The 27686-nt window shown below is 39.8% G+C and overlaps 2 protein-coding genes across 5 annotated transcripts in view; one reads left to right on the top strand and one right to left on the bottom strand.

The window, feature by feature from the left end:
* Positions 1-16554, bottom strand: part of LOC122538708 — a 127769-nt gene extending 111215 nt beyond the window's left edge. For both annotated transcript variants that reach the window (XM_043673006.1, XM_043673007.1), the window contains exon 1: positions 16213-16554. In XM_043673006.1, the coding sequence (XP_043528941.1) occupies positions 16213-16267 (55 nt within the window). In that variant the 5' untranslated portion in view covers positions 16268-16554. The remainder of the gene's footprint in view (positions 1-16212) is intronic.
* A 1593-nt stretch (positions 16555-18147) lies between these two features.
* The window catches only part of LOC122538712 (cubilin), a 29000-nt gene continuing 19461 nt past the window's right edge, over positions 18148-27686 (top strand). For 2 of the 3 annotated variants that reach the window (XM_043673018.1, XM_043673017.1), the window contains exons 1-18: positions 18148-18324; positions 18429-18558; positions 18648-18833; positions 18916-18960; positions 19242-19382; positions 19460-19563; positions 19793-19940; positions 20029-20271; positions 20590-21264; positions 21605-21961; positions 22381-22534; positions 22621-22805; positions 23199-23703; positions 24116-24341; positions 24416-24733; positions 24911-25071; positions 25744-26076; positions 26718-27211. In XM_043673018.1, the coding sequence (XP_043528953.1) occupies positions 18257-18324; positions 18429-18558; positions 18648-18833; positions 18916-18960; positions 19242-19382; positions 19460-19563; positions 19793-19940; positions 20029-20271; positions 20590-21264; positions 21605-21961; positions 22381-22534; positions 22621-22805; positions 23199-23703; positions 24116-24341; positions 24416-24733; positions 24911-25071; positions 25744-26076; positions 26718-27211 (4473 nt within the window). In that variant the 5' untranslated portion in view covers positions 18148-18256. The remainder of the gene's footprint in view (positions 18325-18428; positions 18559-18647; positions 18834-18915; positions 18961-19241; positions 19383-19459; positions 19564-19792; positions 19941-20028; positions 20272-20589; positions 21265-21604; positions 21962-22380; positions 22535-22620; positions 22806-23198; positions 23704-24115; positions 24342-24415; positions 24734-24910; positions 25072-25743; positions 26077-26717; positions 27212-27686) is intronic. The other variant, XM_043673019.1, reaches the window with a different exon arrangement.

The following is a 27686-nucleotide window of genomic DNA, read 5'->3' as shown; positions in this document are numbered from 1 at the left end:
CGTTTCTATCGTCGGTACACTGCAATTACCCTATTCTTTCTTTATGAAATTAAAAGAATTATCCTCTTTTTATCCCACTTGCAAGAGAGAAGAAAAATTAGTTCATTTGCTCGATTTTTGATATTTCCGTAATATAGTGAATCGATAAAATAGCGATGCGAATGAAATAAAATAAAATTTTCAAAATATGTACAAATATTTTGCACCCCGGCCGAAAGTCTGGGAACAATGGGCAGGGATATTAAATTTGTTTCAAAGCTGAAAAAATTACGTAATACTTTAGACAACGAGGAATCTACAAACTATTACAATACGAACGTTACAAATTGTTGTCGTTAACATGTTAATACGAAATATTAAATTTTGGACGTTTGATATTAAACTGTATTACGAAACACACGTTACAGTTTCATTACAAATAATACGTGGCAAGATCCTAAGAGGATGTAACTTCAAAGTTACACGAGATTACAGAGGAACCGACATTTGCAAATTTCGATATCCGAATCGCACATCGTTGACGTTTTTACGATCAGGCAACGCGATGTCGCTTTGCGCGAAAGAAGAAGAAGGCGCTGAATATTCATCGAGTGAGAAATAATTGAATCTCCGCAAGATGACACATTTCCTGAGAGCGAAAAGGTGGCGGAACTCGCCGAGTATTTTTCTACGTATTTTTACCTTTCACGGCTCCTTTGTCTTCCGCTTGCACGCGTAATCCTTTTGCGGTAAAACCGAGCACCGAATGTAAAGAGCAAAGGCGCAAGACGCGGATCCGCGAAGTCAATTTCCGTAACGTCGTCTGCAAGCCCGTTAAAAGACGACTCGACGACGAGATTCCAGTCCGTCGACGATGTTCCTGCCTGCACTGTTATCGAACCTTCGAACGAATCGCCAGAGTTTCCGCTACGGCAGGGCTTTATACCGCGGAATATTGTTCCCCGGCGGCTGTTCACCGCGCGTTTCCCTCCGTCCTGGTAACGCGTAACCGTGAAAATTATGAATAAAATTCGTGCTGACGGGAATAAATACGGAATACCACGTTACACCGGATTCTTGCGTAATGTAATATATTAAGCGGCGATATGGCAGCGAGATGCCTTTGCAATTTCGTCGTTTTTCATACAACGGGGAACTTTGTTCGGCTTTATTATTATTATTGTCGGATTTATTATTAATTAAGAAAATTAATAAGCTGTCATCTCTGTCGCAAACGAAGGAAATTTATTGTGCAACTTGCGATCAAATTTCATGCTTTATTGAAAGAACCATCAATTCTAAGCAGAAATTAATTTAATTTACTTTCGACTATTTCCAGATAAATCTATGCATTCTCACCAATTAATCAATCCGCGATGTTTAATGAGAAATGAATAAAATTTGTTTGGATCGTTAAACCGCGTTAACTAGCGTTATCAAATAAGCCCTGAAGTGTATTTAATGCCAAAATCAAATGAAACCGACGTATAATTCAACTTGCAGAACTTTAAAATCGCAGCGTCGAAAAACGACGAAACATACACACCTCGAATCAAACGCTTGCGTTGTTTAAACGCGACGCTAATCGAAACCAATGAACGTTGTTTACAAAAGAGGAGAAAAAAAAAAAAAAACGTCCAACAAATACAAAATTCGATCGTGAACAAAATGACCAGAGCTGCGAAGGAGTTTCCTCTCTGTTATAACATTTCATACTGAAGAGGCTTTCATAGAGGAAACGGGACAAAGAAGTCTCGAGATCAAAGCGCTCCGACTAATCGACACAGAATTTCTAATTACCGGGAAAATTAATCAGCCGCTTTCGTTTCAGACATCGAGAGACAGACAGGCAGAAAGAGAGAGAGAGAGAGAGAGAGAGAGAGAGAGAGAGAGAGAGAGAGAGGAAGGAGAGAAGAGACAGAGACTGTTAATGAACTGGCGTGTGGAAATCAGCCGCGTGCCGGCGCGCGGCGGAGTCTACGCGCGGAAAATCCTCTGTTTCGCCGGCGATTTCCGATGAACGGACGCGAGCAATTTCATCAGGCCCGTGTGTCTCGGCCAGGAACGCGAATACGTAACCCGGGCCGACGTTGTTCAGACCGAAATGCACCGAGGTTCGTGTAAACACACGTAGGTACGAGGGGCCAGCTATTACTTATTACCAGGCCAGGTCGAGATATTAATCACGGTTATCCTTGCGGAGTCAGCGCGCCGTGTCTGAACGTTTTGCATAAAGCGAAAACGAAACACGCCGGAACGGATGTTTAAAGAAGGTGAAATGGAAACGGGAATTCGTTCAGCTTTAGAGAATTATACGCGTTTATCGCGGACGTACGCGGAGAAGATTGGAATCGCGGAGAGATTCTGCTGGAATGTGAATGGAATTATTGCTCCCTTCTCTTTTCTCGCTTCTATTTTCTTTTTTTGTTTAATTATTACCATTTCAAACTTTGAATTATTTCTAGTTATTTCAAGTGAAGATTATATATTTTAAGTAAAATGTAAAAGTTCACGATGACACTCGTAGATGTTCTTATCTTAAATTAATAGTTGCAATCTACTTTTTAATCGTAGTGTATCGACGTCGTTAATTGAAAATTTATACAATCTTCTCCACTGTCATGTTAGATTTTCAAAGGAGGATTGATTTCCATTTACCAAGTCGGTATAAATTAAACTGAAAGTCTGGTTGTATTATATGAAATGGTTTGAAGCGTAATTAATATCATACTGCACATCACGATCAACTTTGTAAAGTTTGAAAATATACAGAAAAGCTGTAGAGTATTCAGCAACAGTAGACGGTCAATTATCCATTACATTACCTGATTAAGGATCAACATTGCAATTCCTTTTAGTTATCAAAATTTATTAATTTAATGTATTATCAAAATTTATTTTACAATATCGGGGCAAGGAAAGTAGGTTCCAAAGAATCGGGTTCCAAAGATTCTTCATCATTATGTCCCTACAATTTTGTGAAATTGTTACAATATCTGTTATGATAAATTACTATCGACTCAGTTTATGACTTCGATATTCAACAGAATCATAATAAATAAAAAAATAATAACAATAATAACAATAATGAAAGCATAGCTATTGATTTGAAAACTTGCGAATAACAAAAATCCCATTGAAATGGAAAAAGACTAAAACATACGTACATACATACATATATATATATATTATAATTAATTTATATTTATTTAAAAAATATATAATATAAATTAACATAATATATAATATAATATAAATATATAATTATTAATAAATATATGAAAACATATGTATATATATTTTTTTAGGCTTTTCAAACATTGCCGATATATTACGGTAGTGATAAAATTTTTCAAAATGTTCTACACAATATGCAGCGCTATTTTCGTTATCGTGAAGCGGTTCGCATGCAAATGAAACAAAGGCACTAAATAAACGAAATACGCTAAACATTCCAATGTAAACAGTCGCTCAACCTGTATTTCGAGTATTTTATAATTCAAAAGACGATAGCCGCCGGAGATAAACAGCATTCATTCTAGACGCATTACGCTTCATCTAGCGGTCGCATCTCCGGCGTGAACATTCCTCCGCCCGGGTAGTGCAACGCGGAAATTAAAGCGCGTAAAAACGTGCGGGCGAACGTGCGGAGAGGTGAAAAAGCGGCTCATGGTTCATTCACGACGGCACGGAGATGAGTTGACGCGCGGCACTATTGTCTCGTAACCGCGTTGTAATTCCAACAATTCGCGTCGCGATTGCAACAACCGGGCTCGTGATACATATTATCCCGTCTCCGAGAGGGTTCCCAACGCGCTTTTGCCGATTGTTATCGCGTAAATTGCACCCTGCGCGTCGGCCTCAACTCGAAAATAATCCCACTAACATACACACGTCGTAGTTGCTCGTCGGTAAATTTCGTCTCCCGTCAACTGGTCAAAAATTCTCTGGTAATTATCAAAAATAAAGGCCCATTGTTCGAGTATGTGTTGTTGTCAATGTTTTAGGGTAAGATAGGGTATAATATGTGGCCATACTAAAAGAAAATAAGCGCATTTTTCACTTCTTTTACACGAGAAAAAAGAAACAATCTTACACGCATTAGAAACCGAAATATCTATACAGAGAAGAAAATAATTTCACTGTTACCTCCGATTTAAAATTTAAAAAACTAATTTCTAAATAAATTAGCCGTTCTCTCCGAGCATTGAGTTAGAAGATTTTCACGCACTGAAATAAGATCGTTCTATTGTGACTAAAATCCTAGCACGTAAGTGAACATAAAAGAATCCTTTGATACTGAATTTCTTCGCTATACACAATGTCGCACTTTGATGAAACATTAGCGGAGAATTGGTCTTGTATGTCCCGTGTAACGCAGTTAACAAAGCATTTTGCAACTAAACTCGTTCGCTTCGTTTTTTTCGCGAAATTTTTTCGCCCATCTCTATCCAAAAAAGAAAAAAAAAAAAAAATAGCAAAAAATCCTCTATTGAAACTCGATGCGAGCGACAGAAAGCCGGATGGTGATCAAATGGTGAAACGTATCTCACGCGTCAGGCGAGACACGGCGCGTCGAAATGAAAGGGCAAGTCGGAGCACCCGTTAAGAGAGGGACGTTTAAAATAAAAGCAAGAGATAGCGGTTGTCGCATGCATATGCAAATTCGCGTGACAACCGTCGAGGACAACCGTCTTGGTTTCGTTCTGTGGCCGAGAAGCGGACCCGAACCGAGACCGTAGCCACCGATTAAATATTTACACGGAACGTTCAACCGAGGTGCATACCAACCGAGAACGAGCGATCGAGATTAATGTTGAACGCTGTTTGCCAGCGACGAGACAAACCGGCAAATAAACCGATTAACTGTTTATCGAAACTTAGCCTTTCGCGAAGGAAAGGAGGGGGGAGGGGGGGGCCTAATGCAGCAGGAAGACTATTAATGGTATGAAAGGGACGAGACCGTTCATACAGAGGGAAGTTCCAAGTTTCTCTCCCTCCTCACCCGAATAGGGACACAAACTGCAGCGGCAACTAATCGATACCGAAACAGCGTCCGTGCAAACGTCCATCGGTAACATTACAGTTTATCGTTAATAACTATTAACCTTTTCGCTTCGACATACGAATAAGTAGTTTACACGCTCGCGTAAAATTGTTCGAACACTTACATTACACGCATCGTACGAAACGTATTGATATTCTATTAATGCTGTGATGAAGTTTGAGTATTGAATGGCTGCATTGGAAAAGTTCGAAGCAGATCTGAAATTGTTTGTAGAAACTACAAAATATTTAATATAGTTACAATTTATTATTTAGTAGTGATATTCTTACGATTGAGGCGTTTCTTCGTATCGTGTAGCAACTTTTTATTAAATATATGATTCCTATGAATATATCTTGTAATTCCTACGTACGTTTTTCGATTTCAAACCTCGCCTATATAATCGTATTACATTGAAGTTTTGATAAAATTACACGCGTATGTATATACATACGTATAAGTTCTTTTATGGTAAGTGTACTAATACTTTCATAGTGAATGGAACACACTGTATGAACGAAACCAATATCACTACTTGAAAAATCTGGATAATACTACATACTAAGTTAAAATTATCAATAACAATTCAACCGTCAACAACTTTATCAAATTAGAGAACAATAGTACTAGTTTAGTAGCAGCACCAGTTCACGGAACAGAAAATACAATTGCACGTAGTACTCCGTACGTGTGTATAACATCGACTCGTCAATAACGTGCTCCATTCACAGCGATCGTGTCCCGTTATAAATGAATTGCGCTTAAAAGATTAATAAGCCACGGAACTGGAGTTCTCCGTTTCTTCGACGTTCGTTTCTTCGACAAAAATGGAAGGTGTCGACAGCTCGACAGGTGTTATCAACACCAGTTGATGCGATCGAATCCGACGACAAATTCAGGGCCATTGGAAAATTCGTAATGGGCACCAAATTTACAACGACAGTTGGTTTCACGGCGAACAAATGGCGGCGATCCGCGCGGAAAGCGAATTCAAATGGGCTCTGTCGCATCAGTTACAAATAATACAGGGGCCGGCTACGTTCCCGCCGTAGACAAACGCGTTCAGTGGCAATTACGCGTGACCAATTATGCAAGCTGCGTCCCGGTTATTTAACACGGCCCGGGCGCGAACACGCCCGGCGGAACCCTATTGCGTTTAATTGCGCCGCATCTTCGGAAACTGTATTCACGTTTGCGCCGGCCGCTTTCAGGCGAAACCTGTTTACACGGGGGAGGACCGAGTTCGAAACGCTGCGACAATTCTTTGAACTTTGTGCCCCCGACTTTCAACCCCCGCAAATTGACTCTGAAACTCAACCCTCTCTCTGACAAATCCTATTGTTACGCGATTCCATAGCAATGACGCGGCCGGTCAATAGAGAAAAAAAGAAAAAAAAATAACAATGAGACGTATGACAAACAGAGAGAAGCCAATCATTATCGTCGCTTCGATGAAGAGCTTCCCTGAGATTTCCGAGCCGGATAATTGATAGACACGATCGGATGGACGTGGCTTGTTCCCCTCTCCTTCCTTCCTCTTTCTTTTTTTCTGTTTTCTTCCTTTTGTCATACAGAACAGACACGAATGTCGCTCCATCGAACGTGAATAGCTGACATACTCGATTCACGGTATGCACGCATGCACGGTATGTACGCGCGCGCGTGCCCGATCGCGACAGAATCAGGTCACCGAAATACAGAACCGGGAACCTGCAACCGTCCTGTACTCTATTTTCCAGATTCTGACCGCGTGCATATACGCACCCTTTACTGCGAATCGACATCGACACCAGGGTACCAACCGGGGTGCGCTAAGCTGTACGCGCACAGGCATGCTGATGAATTTGCGTTGCTTTCTAATGGCTTTACCGATTAATGAACAACGGCGATACACGCGTGCTCGCCAGGTGTATGTATGTGTGTGTACGCGACGAATCGGCAAATTGCTTTTCGAAATTTCCAGGAAATATATAGTTTACGAATGAATATTATATCGAACCAAATTACGCCGCGTGCACGGGATATTTGAAACGTTTGACAGAGGAATTGTTGAACTATGATTCACGGGAGATATTAATTGGTATATATTGAATTGCAATTTTCAGATTTCTCTCCTGTGTGTGGAAGAGGCTTTTAGACATCGAACAGACGTTTTAGTCCTCTCTCTCTTTCTCTCTCTCTCTCTCTCTCTTACTTTTATACGACTTGACTCAAATGTGTTATTACAACGACGAAAAGATTGACTTTGTTATTTCTGTGAATGTGGTTTTGATTTTCGTCTCGGTGAGTCAATCAACTTTTTATATGTATGTATTACATTAACTGTGGTCATTAAAATAAGATAAATATTCGGCAAAAGCATTTGAAATAACATAAATACTATGAAATGAAAAACGCACTTTTTGTATTGTGACATAATATTTTAACCAAAATTACATTTTTCGCCCCACAGGCAAAACATATAAATTTCGCGTGATAGGCGACGTATTAATACGTGTTCTGTATTATTATTACATTTCTCCCTTTTCAAGTATTTAAAATGCTACAAAATATTGCTCTCTTAGCATTTCGTATTCCCGTGATGATTTCTAAATAAGCCAACGTTTTACACTTGTACAATTTATTGATTATTCCAATAAAACTTGAACCCTGAAATACAATGCGTATAATGTATATTACACCATTCATCACGATATTTCTCATCGTGCAGTTGATTTTCTACCATCCACTACGTTTTCACCTCTGCTTGCGATATCGCGTTATTAGTAAAGAGAGAGAGAGAGAGAGAGAGAAAAAGAGAGAAAAAAAACAGGGTCTAGCAAAAGTTTTAGAGAAACACGTCTAGACGAGTGGCTAAATTAGAATGGCGGATGTACGGCAGATGTTCGGCTTTTCTGAAGGACGAGATGTATTTTTAAAGCGAGTTGAAAGAACGCGGAGAAAGAGAGTGAGAGAGAGAGAGAGAGAGAGTGAGATTTTAAATAGAGAACGCAACATGAAAGCGTTAGCGTTCTCAAAGTTGGAAGGTGCACGCCGTACACCTTGCACTCTCCCGCGAGTTCGAAAAGTTCAAAGTTTTTGCTTTTTTTCCAACTAAAGATTTTTATTGCTCGCGCGGCACGAGGAACGCGGGCGGAAGATCTCGGAACGATACACGGCAGATTCCTTTGAAAAATTCGCTCCGCGGCAGCATATATTGCATTCTCGCCGGATAGATAATATTGAAAGCCAATTGCTCTCGCTTTGCGACCGATAAACGGTAATCCTCTTTTTAAAAGAAATACTTACAATCGTCCGATAACATGGGTTAGATAGAATCGATGAACGGAAATTAAAGTCCAGAACCGGCCGATAAAAACGATACACCGGCAACGGAACGGGACAAGCGACGCGACCATTATTCAACCTTTTTCCATACGCTTTTGTATCCGCGTGGCCATCTCTAGTCCACGTCCTTCCATTGTTCCTCCCTTAAAGCATTTATAAACGTTTCGCGGCTCCTTTTAAAACCGATAACAGTCCCGATGAATTATAAAACGCATTTAACTTTATTTAAATCTGACGCCGAGACGACTAAGGCTACATATTCGAACGACTAGTTCGTCGTCTGCAATATACATATCAAAACGAATGGAACTGGTTACACTATATGCGTATTGATTGTACGATATTATTGTTCGCATCCGACCATGTACAGCCGAATCATTCAAATCATTCTGTCCGACGCATTCTTGATGCAACTACGATTTGATAGTCACTTTCTCAAGCAAGTGAAGCGTTTATAATATCGTATGATATTTATTCAAATATTAACAGTATCGTTCGTAGTACTGTCCTTTTATGGTGTAAGAACTTTGCAAGGATGAAAAATTGTCGATACTTTAAACCGTCTTTAAAGAAAGATCGTACAACAATCTCACTTTAGAAGAAGCGCAAAGCTTCTGCTTTGACGACCCGTAAATAAAGTATGGTGTTGCCGTTCTTTTCTAAAAGTTTCTAATAAAAAAAAAAAAAATTCTTAGCCCATGAATATTATATAATATAAATGACTAGTGATTTGTGTCAGATCATTAAAATTTACGATATTAAAAATTTCTTACAAATAGAATAACTTGACCATATACTATCGCGATCCTTAAATGTTAAACAAAGATTCGAAATTATTAATAAAGCATCTATACACATAGGTCGGATAAGAATGTCTATTACGGGAACCAATCGTTCAAACACACGTCTAAATATAACCGTAGCTTGATAAGAATTTCAATTTCGCTACGAAAGAGTCGATGATAAGGCGGAAAGAAGCACGAACGCATCATAAAGAGGAAAATAAAAGCGTGCAAACGAAAGACGGAACACAGTCACCGTAATAAACGATCTCGTTGTAAAGTTCCCGAGAAAATTCCAGGTGATTTACGCCAAAGCGAATAAACATCGGCGTTTAGCGAGGTCCGGCAGCGTGAAAATATCGCCGGGGCCATTTGTTAGCGACGCGTATTTCACGCTCGTGCACGCGTTTAAGGTTCGTCGCGTTCTCATTTTTATTGGCGATTGCGTTCAAAGGAGCTGCACCGAGAAATTTCGAATCAACCGTCAATGCTGTTTTACGAGGCATTCGGCATCTAACGTACGCGTCCCTCCGTAAAAACGTTTACCGTGTTCTCTCGGACATTATATATCGAAATAGTATCGGTGATACTTTTCGATAATTTCGTAAACAAAATTACAACTATCCTGTCAAAATGGCAAAAAGATTAGTTAATCCTCCAATGTGTAATTTTTTTCTTCGTAACAGAACGAATGCACTTCTTTGTAATAACTGACGGAGATGAAACATTTTTCATGAGATGTAAAATGTGACAATGTTACGAATCTGTCTATACACATCAATATCTATATCATCGTTTCGAGATGAATGATCGTCTGGAAATAAATCTTTGAGAATATTACAAAACTGTCTACTGATGTAATGACATTGAGTAACGAATGAAACATTATGCCAATTAATTTGGCTTTTGAGAAGTTGGAGAGAAGGATACTGCAAACGCAATATAACACCTGTACAAAAGAATTTCTTCTTAGAAAAAAGAGCAAGTTTCACACAAATTTGTATAGTAAAGTAATAAAATAAAAAAAGGGGTGTATCTCCCCGTCACAGTGTTCTGAAATTCAGTTCTCAGATCTCTTAAAGGATTAATGGCAGAATCGTTCTTTATGGAATTACACGGAAGACAAAAGGCAGCGAAACGGTGATTCCGCGAAAGATAGCAAGGAAAGGAGGAACGAAGGCTCTCGCGGATCCAGCGAGCCGGTGTGTTCCGAATGCTCGATGATGCAATCATCGTAACCAGACAGCGACGCGCGGAAACGCTTCGATCGTGGCTTTCGAGTTTAATGGCCGAATCGTTTCCTGCAGGATCGCGCGATTAGTCCGCTCCATTAGAGCGTCGGCGATTAATGCCACGCCACGCCACGACGATAGAAAATCGCGGTCGATCGAAACCGGGGAATCGTTCTTCGCGTACATCCCGCATCGACGAGGCAGTTTTCGACGACCAGCGGGACCAGGGAGAATTAAAAAGAAAGAAAAAAAAAACAGAAAGAAAGAAAGAAAAGGAAAAAAAAGAAAAAGAGCAGCCACCACGCGGTGCCAGACTTTACAGCCTCGTCGTAAAAGTGGATCAACCACAATTTCGTTACTCGCTCGCATGTCGTCGAATGTAGACCTCGGAGCGGATTCCTCGTCGATTTTACAATAACCGGGGAGTTCTAACAGAAAAAAATCCGATTAGTCCGGTTACCACGATTAAACGCCGTGTGAATTTAAAATCCCGTCGATAATCGGTGCAACTAATAATTCCTCTTCGTTCAAACAAGGACACGTATTTCACGTTCCACTTACGATATCGAGGATCGATCGTATTTTATCAAACCGTTGAATCGAATACGTTATTTCTGGTACAATAATGGAAATCTTAACTCGGAATAAGAAAAGTGGGATGGTTGGACGATCGCTTTCAAAGTCTCCGATTAGGTTCAAATTCGTCGTTAGTCAAACCCTGATGAATGAAAATAAAAGTCTATGATCGAACTGGCTTAATGAACTACGTATGATTCTTTGATTCCTCAGATTACTCAGAAATAAATTATCAGCTTCATCATTTGACGTGTCTAATTATAAAATAGGTGATTTTTGTAAAAAAAATTCTATTCCCAATATCGATTGACTCTTCCAATGCCGACGAGAAAAATAATCTCTCAAGCGCAAGAAACGACATATTAACTCGGTGAAAATTAAGAAAAAGCGAGGTTCAAATAATACAAAACAAAATGTAAATAATTCAAAAATGAATTAAGAAAAATTTAGGTTGATATTTATAAGATCAAAACACGTTGACAAACAAAGAGCTAGCGTATTTTTAAAGAAATGTATAATAATTCTGTACACCATCCAACAAATGAAGATTTTTCATTAGCATAGTGACTCGCGCGTAACCATGTTATACGTCGTTGTTGATATTTTCCACAAATACAGCTACAATACATATATAGTGTTGTTCGCCGCTAAAAGGATTAATTGCATTTTACACACAGAGACATTTATAGAGACGTCTCTCGTTCTAGCCGATAACGACTCGCGAGAGAAATTTAAAAGCTACCTGTCCAGGTAGCGAACAAATTATCTCGCGTTACACGTCCTCGCTAACGACACTCGTTGTTACGGAAACAAACAACGTTCGGCGAAGCGTTCGTGACTCGTGGATCGAGAGGCCACACCGATAACGGTCACTATAATTCGGAGCTACCGCGGATGACTCCCCGCGCGTCGCTTTCACTTCGCTGTCAAACGTGTAACGGATCAACGATTACGCTCGTTTCTCGTATCGCTAACGGTAGATTTTTTTCGATCGGTTGGAAATCTGGATCGAGATGACGACATGACGCAGCGTGCATTGATGCGAGCGAAATGAGTTGATTGAAAAGCAGAGAACGCGTGTGGCGTGTGAAACGCGCACTGAGAAATTAAGGATCCGTGTTCTTGATATATGTACGTGTACAAATATAGCATTCGTGTATTAAAAAAATAAAAAAATAAAAAAAAACAGGAATATGCTTCTCCAATCTATCCCTGTAAAACGTGCATTCTGATTTCCAAGCACCACTTGCGAAATTTTCCAACCTTACAAACGTCGACCTAATTCTGCGTCTTCGAAAACTGCAGCTACTCATTTTAGGACTCGAAACTAGCCTGCACAAAGCGGATACATTGCAAACGCATCGACTAATAGTTTTTTACTTTCGTGTAGTACCATTCGAAACCCAGTGAAACGAAACGTAGACATCGAACTTGACTCGGAGCTATAAACATATATACGTATATATTGAACTTGATCCTAATCCTATCGGGAGCAGATAATACTTCGTTATACACGCGGAGTGAAAGTATTAAAAATTAAAATTACACAAAGTGAAATTCAGATTCGTACATATATCTTTTTGGACGCGAAGCAGCGTCCTCTGCTAAAAAGTGAAATTACGAATAAGAAAGAAATAGAGGGAGAGCCGGAGTACCTACAACGTTCAAGAACGGAGACCAGCTCATTTTTTATGCATTCCTCCGACGCAATCGCAAGCCCCTTGCCTTTTTTTTCACCTCTTTCCTCAGTGAAATTACATGACCCAGATTCCGATCAACGACAGAACAAAAACGAATCGCGTTTCTTGCAAAAATAATCGGAAATCCCGCGACGTGGATGTAGATGGATTCGGGTTTATATGGGCGACGGTGTAATAACGCGGCGGTATTTTATCAGAAGAAAGGACGCTGATATATATACGGAGAGAGGTCGCAACACTCCGCATTCCAGGCCGAACGAAACCAGAAAATTACGGGACGATAAATCAGAAAAAGTTGCGGTGTATGAAATGCGCTGCTCGTCGATACACGGGACCGTTTTAATATTGCCATCGAAAGTACGGTTACTGACTTTCTTTCATTTTATTTTGATAATAAAAATGAAAAAAAAAAAAAGGTGAAGAGGACGAATCTGCCCGAAGTTTGTGGCAGAAGATTGGTTAATTCTCAAAGATCACTATCGAGTTGTAGATAACTAATTACATAGATGACTAATTTATTCTACAAATAAGGAAATTCAATTAAATTGAAAATTCTGGAACTGGACATTCTAATTCTAAATTTTTCTATGGTTCTCGATAATCCAATAATATCGTAGTATTGTATTGAGAATTAATATGAATTGATATTTAGATTATGAAGAGTGTGTTAATATTTTTAGTACTCCTACGTTGAGCTTTCCTAAATGGTTTAAATAAAGGTCATTGAACCATAATCTACGGAAAAATTCGTGTAACGTCCGCGTTTTTCAATTTCACGAGATATTATACACAAATAACCAAGATACAACAAATTTTTCACCTGCAGCGCGCATTCTATTACCAAATATTCGAGCCGATAGAATTTTCATTCAATTTTTCAAATATTTCGCTTGCATCGACTTCCAACGTAAATTCAATTACTGTAATTGAACTAGATAGGGAATGTAAAAAAATTACGTCCATCTTGCCGGTTCTTCCGTCATTATTTTCCTGTTGTTTCTCGAATTTTTAAACATTACGTAAGCGTGAAACATAATCTTCTTGCGAGATTTCGAAGTTTCATTCATCAGTTGCTTGCAAGTTATAAATACAACTATAATACTGCTGTGTATACTATACTACCGGAGACGTATGCACGTGTTTGGTCCATTCACGAATCCGTAAAAACATCAGTCAATTTTTCCAGCCTCGAGTCACACATAATGCATTTACATACAGTGTAAACGGTCCTTACGAAGGTTAATGCAAATTTTTCTCGTCAAATTGATCTTTTTCATCGTCGGATATAAAAACTGATGTACCTGCATATTTGCAAGCTTTCCTGCGAAACTGTGCATATTCAAATTGCGGAAATAATCAGGAAATCTTTCGATAATTTTCGTTCCTCTAGTTTTGAAGTTACGAGCTTGTAACAACGAAATAAAAAAAAAAATTTGACATATAAATTTACTATGCGTCGAATTCAAAGTGCAAAATAAATTGAGGCAATATTATTAGTTAAAATTGTTTAATCTTACTTCATATTCTGATAAAATTTACTAGTACTACATACTATTTATATTTATTTCATTTGTTAATACAATGAAACTTCTATTGGTATCATTATATCAGCTTTAAAATGCACGGAAGGAGAGCATTTACTATAATAATCAGCGATGAAAAGACTTTCTGTAACAATGTTTCAGCGATAATTTGCCACCTTTCTTCCCGAGCATCGTACTTAATGACTCGCGGAAATCATCGGATCGTGAAAGCATCGCTCCAAAGCCATTTATCCGCCACGTAAGACAAATGTCTGTTACCAGAGCGATTGCATAGCGTTGAGAATCACTTTCACTCTTTTTTCTGCGGCAAACTCGCCGTATTCTCTCTAATTAACGCGTTTACGAGAAGAAGCAATAAGAACCGGGCTGGGAACGAGTTATGAAATCGTGGAAAATCACGGTTTTCAAACGATAAAAGTGTCTTGATAGTGGAAAAGCAATTTAAAGTGCAGTTGACAGAATATTTTAGAGAAATTTCAGGATCGAAGGATGACAAGCATTCAATCGCTTGTTAATTAACTCGTAGCTAGTAATAACGTGAATTATACAAAGAAAACACTATAATAATAATTATTGACCTGCGTAATATCACTGTACAAGAAGTTAATTGGAAATGAAGGACAAAATACTTTTAAAGGAAATTTCGTTTTGGAGAATATTGATTTTAAAACTGTATATCAAGTGTATATGCAATTAGTTGAAATAGTAACAGTCTTATTATTTATAATATCTAGGATAATAGGCAACTATAATGGTAACCAAACTGATATCTAGATTCGTATTTATGTGAATATGATTAAAACGTAAATAATAAATTGTTCTACTAAATATTACAAAGAATGCTATACTTTAGAACGCTTTACATTTTTATACATCCTACATTAAATAGAAAAGAAAGTATCAGTTTCAAAATCAATGAACGAGAAAACGAAATCTCTCGATTAACCACTTGCGCTGGCAACTGATTGCGGACCATAACGAGTGACCAAACCGTATACAATAATTCGTCGCTTTCTTTTCGATATCACTGGATAAAAATTATCGAGAAGGAATAAATATTACTTTATTATTTGTTTTGACCAGGCTATGCTTAAATATACTTGAAACTAAGAAAATATTGCAATTTTGGAGCAAAAAATTCTCGACATGCGTAGCACGTCGTTCCAGCGCAAGAGGTTAAAGAATATTTTATTCTTCAGGAACCTTGTTGTAATATTCTGTATGCGAATCGTAAACGTAGCTAGATGTACACGAAAAGTCAAGTTACGAGCCTGTTGTGTCAGAAAGAAACTTACTTTCGTACACATAATAATCTCGACCGATCGCGTTTCTGCGAATCGGTCACTGGTGTCATTTATAAAGTCGCATGAACGTGTCGTAGTTTGCCAATAAGGGCGGCAGGGTTCAAGCAGCACAACACGACGTCCTGACTTAACGCCTGTTAACCATTCGCCGTATTTTTGCATTACGTTTCTCGCGAACTCCAATTCCTAACATCCACGTGACACGTGAACGGATCACGTGATAGCCTGTTCCAGATTCAAACATGGAACCGATGCGAGCGCCAACGCGACGAGACAGTACACAAATTTCGCAAATTAAATTTCGTCGTGAGGGAAATCGAGACAACGTGTGAATCTACGATCGCCCGAAAGAATTTCCACGGCGAAACACGACAATTCCCTTCGAAAATCATCGTATCTACGTCACTTCCGTATCCATTGTCAAAACGTCACGAGCCACCGTCCCGCGCAAAAACGAAGATCTCGCGGATTGGAATGGAGTCGCGAATTTCAACAGTTCGTAGAAAGAAAGTGAAAGCCCGAGCAACCGTGTCGCCTGTTCGATTCTTTCCCTCCGTGCACGGCGAATGACAGGAATTCGAGCAGCTTGTTACCCGCAACGAAAAGGGGAGCCTCGTTCGCGTGGTATGTTCGCGCGGTGCTGCGCTCCGATTGGCGCACATGGCGGCCAAGATCACGCACCGGAATCACACTCGCAACGAACGATCATTCATTGACATACCTTGGTGTCCCGCGACGTGTGGTAGTAGTAAACAAAGGCGAACATCCACGCGCATGACAGCAGCAACACAATTTTCACATTTCGCCGCATCTCTGCCTGCGTGCCAGCCCCCGGTCTCGCCCGTGTCGTGCCTCGTCCCGCGTATCGTCCGCGTATCCTCTCGCCAACCACCTCGTCCTATGTCCACGTTTTCACGCGCGGTGTCTCGCTCGGAGGAAACGGAGCATGCACACCCGCCGCCGACTACGCACCGTAACACCGTGGATCGACGCCACTAACGCGAACGAACCGGCAGCCGAAGCCATACTGTCCGGCTTCGACGAGAACGGCTGTTCTGCGATCACTCTGAACGCGCCGCGGCTTCCCAATCCCCGCGCCAGGCGGCGCATCGAGCGCCGCTGCGACGCCCACTGGCCGCTTTGGCGCCGAATTTCGAATCACCGCCAGGCGAATCCTCCTCTACCCCGCTGCCCTAAGTCTTGTATCGGTTTTATGCTGACCTCTCTATGCAACGCGATGCAACATGTTGACGATTTTTCGGCGTATGGGTAAGATGTTAAATGGGCGAGAGAGAGAGAGAGAGAGAGAGAGAGAGAGAGAGAGAGAGAAAGAGAAAGAGATTAACACGCTGACAGTATAATAGTTTCGTCTACATACTTTTACGAGATGTTATGTTACAATAAAAGTGCATTCTTCATTTTGTGCTATCACCTACCTCCTTTGTGTTATTTGACATGTATTTCTTTTTTACAATGTTCAAATAGAAGCTAATTGACAAATAAATAAATAGCTTGAATAGAAGTTCTTGAGTACCTCGCAAGAACGTTTGTACGTTTTGTCTGTGGGGCAACTTTTATTTTATCAAATATAAGTGTGTCTCATTTTATAGTATCATCCTATTTACCTTATTTAAGATTCCTTTATCGAAAACATTTGATTCAGAGGAACAGAAATTGCTAATTGTATCTTCAAAAAATGCCCTCACGTGCGAAAGTATATATACAGTACATTCATTGTAATCAACGTTTATTTTTGAAGATTTAAAAAAAAAACATATTTTTATAAATTTAAGTCAAAATTTAATTCGAATTTTAATTCGTAGAATTATGGACACGAACGCGTTGAAATCACTGCTTACGCGGCTTAAATAATCGAATGTTTCGTTCATTTTTCATGTATTTTTTATATCAAAAAAAAAAAAAAAACAAAAAGAAAAAAGAAATGAAAGAGTAAACTGAAAAATGATCGCTCGACCGAAAATTATAGTTCGTGATCGAGGTTCAATTTCAGCATGCCGGTTTACACGCGAGCCTTTTATTGAATTTTTATTGGCACAAAGTTCACGATAAAACGGAATCTGTCGATTAATTTCCAATACTGTATAAACCATTCATCTCGAATGCTGCGAATATTTTAAAATTTTTAACGCTATATTTTTATTCCATTTAATCATTATTCTCTATTCCTCGACGTGCAGTTTTCAAGATGAAAATCAGCTCGAAATAATGCTTTCACGTTAAAGGTTTTATATTTACTTTTATCTTAATATGTTGAAAAATTACTAGGAAACTCTTCGTGGAAAAGAAAACACACATACGTACGTTTATGTAACGTTCCAAGATAAAGAAAGTTTTAAACGAAAGAACAATAGGAAAGAAAAGGAAGAAAAGTTAGAAGGAACTTATTAAACTCGAATCGAACGTTAAAATTCTCGAACCTGCTATCTTCGATTGTTCTTCTTCGGAAGACACACTCTTTAAGGGGATATATTTTATTGAAAAAAAAAAAGAAAGAAAGAAGGCAAGGAAGAAAAAGAAGAACCAAGTTACTCGTACCACAATGAACCGAACGTAACCGATACTGGGTGGATATCGATAAGTGTCCACGAAATACGCCCACTTTTCACTCGAAGATATGCCTAGTTTCTGATCATTCGATGCAGTCCTCGACGAACTTCGAAACGAGAAAGATATCGCGCGTAACATCCGGCAGGTGATGTTACAATAAAAATTGGATCGAGCACGCTTCGAAACATCGTGGCGACATGGCTACGAGATCGCAATGGTTATTGTTGACTTGGCTGGGATTCTGCGCGGCATGGATGGACGAAAGGTCTGGCGAACGCAATTTCCGGAAGATCCGATCTCTCACCGAGAGAAAAAGAAACTTTCCTGCCCGTGAGACGTTGCATAAACGTAATTTTTAACGCGTTCCAGGCCTGTGTTGGAGTCGCGGGACGGAAATCTATTCATTTCCGCTGCCAAGGACAAGAACATCACCCTGAAGATCTTGGGGAAAGGCTACCTGAACGTGAACGAAATTAATTTACTTCACGTCGCGAATTCCGTATGTGGAGAGAATTCTTTTTTTTTTTTCAAGAATTAACTTTACTCGTTAACGAGGCAATTTGTTTCTTTTTTTTCTTTTTCCTTTAGGCGGAAAGCGCGACACGTTTGATTGAAAGATGGAAAACCGGATACCTGGCCGAAGTGGAATCGAATTTGCAACGATTGATGCAACTCGTGGAGGGTCCGGAAGGTTTGGAGAAAAAAATAGCCGCGTTGAAGGGATTCGGAGAAGGGAACAGCACGTTACAACCGGATATTTCGTCGACGAATCAGGTAAGTATCGTTTGAGACACAAGGAATCATTTCGTTAAGGAATATTTAATAGTTGATACTTAATTCAATTAATCGTTTGCAGTCTAAGTCAGGAACGAGCTTGAAGATTCGGATGATGGTTCATCGAGTATGTATGAACGTTCTACTTAAATCTTTGTATGATTTGACTCTGAAACAGTATCATTGTATTATAAATGATTGCAATAATTTTCGTTAGATTACTAAAATTTTGGATTAATTTAATTTTAGTTTGCATCAGTTCTTTGCGATGGGAATTAAATCAAACTAAATCAAATTGAAAATTCCAGAACTAAATAACGCAAGATTAAATTATTATGATTTCCAATATCCAGTGACATAAGTCAAGGATTAACAACGAATATTAAATAATTATTGAGGTATTTCTAGGTACGGCGAATAGAAGAAAAAGTAAAATCGATAGAATCGAAATTAAAAATAAACGAGTGCAGCAGCAATCCTTGTCAGAATGGCGGCACGTGTCAGGATCTTTACGAGGGATATCAGTGTCATTGTCCGTCAAACTGGGAGGTGAATTATAAAATACTAATACAGTTAACTACCTCATCTGTCTTATCCATAAATATTTATTTATGGCGATATTACAGGGTCCAAATTGCGTGATAGACGTAAACGAGTGTGTTCGACTGTTAGGAACAGATCTTGGATGCCAAAATGGAGCTACCTGTCATAATCTTCCAGGATCGTACAGGTTCTTAATTAATGTCTCTCTGCAAATGTTTATGCAATCTTATATTTTTACAAAGAAAAAGAATTATAAACAACCATAAATAACCAGAAAAGTGTGCTTTCACTGTCACTGTAATATAATATTTTGTCAAAATACATCCCGTCTTAAAATATTTAAGTATCACGCAGCAACCAACGTGATACTTAATAAAATGATTGTTTCATGACATATCTACTAATTTTATTTTCAGGTGTGACTGTACAGCAGGATGGTTCGGTCTCCATTGCACAAAGAAAACTCCCATTTGCAACACGCAAAATTCCAACGAACTCTGCGGTCACGGTGTCTGCGTCAGCAAACCTGGTTCACCGCTCGGTTACACTTGCATTTGCGACCAGGTATATACGACGAGACGCTTAATTTTCGTAACATCGTAATTTTCTCGTAATTTCCACCGTGCAATTCCAAGCTTAATGTTTCTATCAGGGTTGGCAGTCCGAAGGCGCTAATCCAGCTTGCGTCAAAGACGTGGACGAATGCGCCGGAAACCACAGGCCGTGTTCCGTGAATCCTTGGGTTGCTTGCCGAAATGCACCGGGAACGTTCTTCTGCGATGCTTGCCCTCAAGGCTACTCCGGCAATGGTTATTACTGCACCGACATCGACGAGTGTCTGGTGGACAACGGAGGTTGCAGCACCTTCCCCAGAGTTCAGTGCATCAATACCATGGTAATTTAATGAAACATTCATGACTCTGGCAATATTCTACATATTAATCTCATTATAATCATTATCGTCTTTGTATAACACGTTCGTGAAGCCACTGTCAGTGTTACAGTCACAAGAACTGACCGAAATTTAGTTTAAATAAACGTAAGTGTATGTATCCACTTGGCACATCAATCGAAGAAACTTTTAAACAAAATAGAACATACACAAAAAAGAGGTTGATGGAGAATTGCTTGTACACGAAAAATTGTTTTTAATATTGTTCGTTGTTGAATGTACGAAATCCAAAATTAGAACATTAGACATAATTGCCAACAGGGTTCGAGAATGTGCGGTCCCTGTCCAAAGGGGTACAGTGGCGACGGTGTCACCTGCGTCTACGTTGGTAGCTGCGCCATCAACAACGGCGGCTGTCATCCATTTGCCACGTGCGTGGAGAATCCGGCTCTCACGAGCGCCTACGTGATCTGTCGTTGTCCAGCTGGCATGGTGGGTGATGGACTCGGTCCAAACGGTTGTCAACCATCCACCGACCATGTTAATACACCTTGCGCTACTAATCCGTGCGGGCACGGAGACTGTTTGATCTTGGGAAGCACCCCTAGCTGCGTGTGCCACGCTGGCTACACCGGCACAACTAGCCAACGACTGCTGTCGTTCCCAATCTCGTCGGGCGACACGTGCACCGTGAAGGATCCATGTACACCGAATCCGTGCAAAAACAACGGTGTCTGTGTGAAGTCGAACGGCGCGGCGACCTGCGATTGTCCGTCGTCGTACACCGGCAACAGATGCGAAACACCCCGGCAAACCTGCGGCGGCGTGTCCCGTAATACCGTGGGACACCTCGAGTTCCCGATCGGCGGCAACGTTTATCAGCATGGACTGAGCTGCGCCTGGGTCCTAATTACCAACAGCTCGCTCGTGTTGAACGTCACGTTCGACCGTTTCAATCTCGAACAATCGACCGACTGCAAATACGACTTCTTACAGGTATATCGCGTCCACCGATCTTAAAACTCTCGAGTTTGAATCATCTTCGAAAGAAACAATGATTCTTAAGTAAACAGATATCTCACTTGTGATATTTGAAGCATTGAAACTTAATTGATTACATTTGAAATTGAAACTAGGAATGATTGATATTCTTCGTTCTGCTAGAACATCAAATATTACATCGGTGCAAAGAACATTCGTTGTCATTTACATGTTTGTTACAACTTTTTAATGATGCTTCCAATGATATATATTTTGCGTGATTTCTCTTTTTTTAAATTTCGATATAATCGGGAGAAACCGAGACGTGTTTTATTACATTTTTGACGCGTTTCAGATACACGACGGCAGAAATGCCGGTAGTCAGATGATCGGCAGATTTTGCGGCAACACTTCGCCACACGGGAACGGAAATATCGTGTCCTCGCACAACTCCCTGTATTTCTGGTTCCACTCTGATAACAGCATATCCCACGACGGGTTCGCGTTTCACTGGGACAGTATCAAGCCGGTTTGCGGAGGCACTTTGACGAACGATTACGGCACGATCAGCTCGCCTGGATCACCAGGAAGGTATCCGCCGAACAGAGATTGCTATTGGCAGATTACCGTTAGACCCTCGAAGAGGATACAGATCCATTTCGGTCAATTGATGCTCGAAGAACATCCAACATGCGAGGCTGACTTCCTCGAGGTAAGTCAGCCTTTCACTTCACTTCGAGTACAGAATTTTGTCGAACCTTTTGAATATTTAGGCCAACAATTTGTCTGAAGATCATACGGACAATCTACTTGTTTAAAATAATTACATAACGTCCAAAGTTTGAAGGAACATGCATTATTAATTTATTGTTGGCACTGGACTCTTTGACTTTTGATAAGCTCTTACTGAACGCTGAATAAAATTGAAGAGATTGAATGGAATTTAATAATCAATATCGGCATATTTAATATTAATAATTAAGTTACAATAAATTTGAGCTATATACTGCATCTTATTATTTATTACCTCCAAATATTTATTTATTTACAAACGCTTTAATTTAATTAATTTATCGAAAGTTAAAAGTGATCTTGAGTCAATGATCAGGCATTTATCATGATTCTTCCCAGATCACCACCATACACAACGAACGACTGGGTCTTTACTGCAATCACACTCATCCACCGCCTCTGGTGGTGCCAGCTTCCGAAGCTATAATTTATTTCCACTCTGACAGCGCCGGACAAGACGCTGGCTTCCAAATCCACTATTCTATCATCGAAGGTGACTGAAATTCTACCTTATAAATGAATAAATTCCTACTTTCTTCTGTTTCGAACGAATCAGCGAGTTATAAATCGTCCCTTCAGGTGTTCCGGGTTGCAACGACGTGTATACCACTCCGACCGGTACCATTAACAGCCCCGCGATTACACTGTCTAACCAAGAGCTAGAATGTGAATGGAAAATCCTAATGCCCGTTGGCAAGCGGATAGAGATCACTTGGCCTAAGTTCGAGCTCACGTCTACCGACTGTCGAATGCAACAGATCGAGGTATCTCCAGTTCCGAACTCCAAAATGAAATTGAATAGTCTCAAACTAGGCTTCTTTTAAATGAAAACGGTGTCCGTGAGGATAATTTCTAGCGACTGGAAAGTGAAATTCTTGATCGTTCCGTTTTGTAAAACAAGTTCCTGCATTCGTTGTTCAATAATTGTACAAATTCCTCGAATTTTCAAATTTTTACATAAAAACGTATTTTACGTCAAATGTATCTAAATTACGTATCTAAAGAATGTATCGTTGTTCCTTCAGCAATCTGCAAATGTGTGTAACTTGCACGGTAAAGTTCGATGCAATCGAACTAATTTCTACAGACAGTATTTTCAGTTTAAGTTTTCAAAATACAGTCTGAACATCTCAGAAACGTTTGGAAATTTTCGCCAGGTTTACGACGGAGATACCAGCGAGTCATTGTTGCTGCAACGACTATGCGGTTCCATGATTCCCTCCAAAGTCAGATCGAACACGAACGTGTTGCTCATCGTCTTCAAGGCCAAAATGTACGGCAGCTTCACGCTCTCGTACAGTACGACGTGCGGCCAGGTGTTCACCGGCGACTCAGGAATTATCAAGTCACCCAACTACCCGGCCTCGATCGCTCTTTTCGAGAGTTGCGACTACGAGATTAGGCAGCCGCCGGACAAAAGAATCGTGTTGAACATGCTCGACATCAACATCCCTAAGTCATTTGGGAAACGAAACGATTGTTACGGGTATAATTATCTAGACCTGTACGACGGCACAAACGTGAACGCCACACGTCTTGCGCGTCTCTGCGGCACTTCCACCGATGGCATGAGCTACTATTCCACGCACAATGTCATGTTGCTCAAGTATCACAGGATACTAGGACGTGGCTTCCGGGCGAACTACACGACTATTCAGAGCAGTAAGTATGCAATAGCGAAAATGGAAGAAAAGATAAACGAACATAGTGATGGGACCAAATTTAAAATTAATACGTGGAATCACGCAATCTTCTTTTGGACAGTTCAGTATAATTATTTCCTTTTTTTAATTTCTACGCACTTCATTTTTATTTTTCAATCACTCGACGTCAGGGCTGAGGACAAATATGAAATATCAAATAGTAAACAGAATGTACGTGTGTCTCGTCCGTATCTTCATCACACCTTGGACGCACACACCATACTACTCGTTTCATCTTCTGTTTTTCCTAATTACCAATACACAACAAATACGTTCACACAACACACATACCAACCTTGGTTGCTGCGAATCTGGCATCTATGAAATTGCAAGTTGTTCGATGAGCTCGTAGCGAGTGATTTATTTGAAAGGGTGCGGTGGACTGTACACGGAGGTCAGCGGAACGATTCAGACACCGACCGATGAAGGAAAATACCCGAACGACGAAACGTGCGTCTGGACGATACTAGCCCCGATAGGATACATCGTGCAGCTCAGCTGGCTGTCGTTCGATCTGGAAAGGAACATTCGCTGCCGGCACGACTATGTCAAAGTGTACGAGAACTTCATGTCGTACAACAGGGAGGAGATCGGAACGTACGTGCGAAATTCTTCTTTATTCGACGATTGAACTTGCAACTTGTTTGGAATTAAGTTGAGGGATTTCACAGGTTCTGCGGTTTCAAGAAGCCGCCGGTAGTGATGACGCAAGGGAACGAACTGACGTTGGTGTTCCATTCCGACTCGTCGATAACGCGCGAGGGATTCACCGCGACGTACTTCTTCATCGACGCCAGCAAAGTGTGCGGTGGTCATTTTATTAAGACGACAGGCGTCGTACAGTCGCCGAATTATCCGAGGAAATATCCGGGGAAACAGCAATGCAGTTGGGTGATCGAAGCGCCGCACAAGCAAAGGGTGATCCTCAATGTGACGGATTTCCATCTGGAAGCACATAACACTTGCTTGTTTGACTATCTAGAAATCAGGTGAACTCTCGATTTCGTCTCTTTCCTATTCCTTTTCGTTTCTTCTAACCGATGAATCAGTTATAATTAACGATCAACGCGTTTTTTTTTTTTTTTTTTTTTTTTTTTTTTTTTTTGCATTGATTAACACGTTTGAAACGAAAGTATATGATTTTTTTTTTCTTAACTATTTGTCAGAAACGGTGGCTACGAAACTTCTCCATTACTTGGACGATTCTGCGGGACCGATATCCCCACGGAAATTATAAGTCAGACCAATCAGGTATACCTGAAATTCGTGTCCGATATGACGAGATCATTCGCTGGATTTCGCATAGAGTGGGACAGCACGACGATAGGTAAAACGAATTCTTTCGGAAGGAAGAATAGATAAGATAAGAAGAGTGACATAAAAAAAATCGTCTGTTTTTTTATATCTTCGATTTTGGAACCGAATTTGACATCAAATGATTAGTTTTCGATGAGATATTAATAACAAAAAATTTTTAAATGGAACTTGTAATGAGTAAAGCTTCTATGCGTACGAATACTGCATATTTTCTTGTATTATTAAATTAACTTATTCTTAACTTATTCTTAAGTTAATTTAAGAATTTTTGGGAATAATTTTTTTCAATTATTTAACCAAGTTCAGAATCTAACATAATTCTTTTTATCTCAAAAACTAATTATTGGCTCAACTCTTATCGATATCCCATAATGAGCCACCATTCCAAATTTAATTCCAGAATCGAAAGAGTAACACTAAACCGATGTCCAATACTAATCTCGAAATATTCTGCACACAAATTATTGCAATTTAAATGATAATAAGTGAAGTAAATACATTTATAAAATCACGCCTTTGTTTAACTCAATATTAATTTTGATAAAAGTACTTGCAATATTCTGTTATATTTTCTGTTATATTAACCGTTTGTTTGTTAAAATTCTCTTTCTGGATCACTCTTTGTACAATCAACAAAAGAATCTACCTAACGTCAATTCTACCGGTTCTTTCGTCGTTTCAGGCTGCGGTGGAACTTTGAACGCTGCCTATGGCGACATCATATCTCCAAATTACCCGGAACCGTACCTACATCAAGCGGAATGTTACTGGAAAATCGTGGTGGCGACCGGCAGTTTGGTACGATTGCTAATAGTCGATCTGCAATTGGAGCAGCACGACAAGTGCAGATACGACTACATCGAGATATCCGAGGGAATCAATCACCGGAACAGCCAGAGATACTGCGGCAACCCTTATCCAAAAATCATCGAGACGAAGTCTAACATGATGAACATAGAGTTCCGCTCCGACTTTACAAATTCTGGTCGCGGTTTCCATCTCAAGTACGAAACACGTGAGTCGATTTCCTCAGCGGCCCGCATTAAAGTTCCCCTCTTAAATGAATCCGGTGTATTGACCCATCTGCCGTCGGTTCTCACTGATATTTACCCTGTATCGAAGTTTTTCATGGAAATTATTTTTGAATAATGATTCCTCGTCAGAATAAGTTGATACGTGTGGATTCATGGATTCAATGTGCAACTTGTCTCGTATGAGGTAAAGATGATACCAATTTATATACATTAATCGTTACTTAAATTTGGAAAATGACCAATTCTTTATCGTCCATTCTGACAATCAAATTCTTTGTCATTTATACAGTTATATTACAATAAACGTGTCTGAACAGTTGAAATCGATACGTTTAAATTTCACCGATCTACTTCTAATCATTCTTTATCTTCGTCGCGTACATTCTCCTCGAAATTTCAACTGCAGTATGTAAAAAAGAGCCAATGTATATTTTAGCACATTTCTTAAAAACCGAAGAACGTATCAACTTGCCCAAGCTCTCTCCTATTAACAATAAATTTTACTCTCTCTCTCTCTCTCTCTCTCTCTCTCTTCTCTAAACTATTCATTAGTTCACTCATTAGGATCGTTTCATTTCATCTATTAATTTTCTCAGCAAGCAAACGTGTTCCTTTCTTACAGTATGCGAGAACAAACTGCACGGTTTCTACGGGTCGATAGAGTCGCCGAATTTCCCGTACAAGTACGAGCACAATCTCAACTGCAGCTGGACGATCGACGTTCCCATAGGTAACAGGGTCAACATCACGTTCTCTCATTTCGATCTCGAAGGGCCGGTCAACGAGAACACCTGCTCCTACGACTATTTGCAAGTGTCCGAGGGTTTCAGCGACACACCGTCCCACGAACTCGCGAAACTCTGCGATTCCGACGTTCTCCCGGCCAAGATTCATTCGAAGGAGCATCAAGTGTTCGTGAAGTTCGTTACTGACGCTTTGATCTCTTTCAACGGCTTCCGACTGGAATGGGTGGTCGACGGTTGCGGCGGACACCTGACAAGACCCTTCGACTCCTTCACCTCGCCCGGATATCCGTCCGCTTATCCCACGGACGTAGTCTGCGAGTGGCTGATCGAGGTCGACTACTCGCACAGCGTCGAGCTGACTCTTCACGATGTTGGTATCTCTCAAATTGCATCTCAATTAGAGATCGCGATTTCGAACGTATGGTTTTTAATACACGCGTACATGCGTGTCAAAACGCATATTGATATATTCAGGTTTCATGTGATTGTTTATGCACGAGAAGATATCTTAATGTACAAATTTCACAATTTCCAATTTCGTAATTTCATAATTTCTAATATTCATAATTTCGGGAACAAATATGTGACATTTTAAGTAAAATAGAGTTTAAGTAGAAAACATATTCTGGGAATAAAGAAACAACATAAATTTCGAATAACCTAGTAGCAGATGGTTCTTTTCTGCTGCAACAACTTTTCGACTCTCAGAAAGCTTATATTGATATCATAATATAATCAATTTTGTTTGTGAAATTACGTATGTAACTATCTTATATTCTTGTCACATATTTATAATCACAGAAATTAAAACTCAAACATGGTAATGTAGATATAATTTGATACAC

Source organism: Frieseomelitta varia, unplaced genomic scaffold, assembly GCF_011392965.1.
Source record: "Frieseomelitta varia isolate USP_RPSP 00005682 unplaced genomic scaffold, Fvar_1.2 scaffold_175, whole genome shotgun sequence".
NCBI lineage: Eukaryota > Metazoa > Arthropoda > Insecta > Hymenoptera > Apidae > Frieseomelitta > Frieseomelitta varia.
This window is presented reverse-complemented; position numbering and strand designations above follow the sequence as displayed.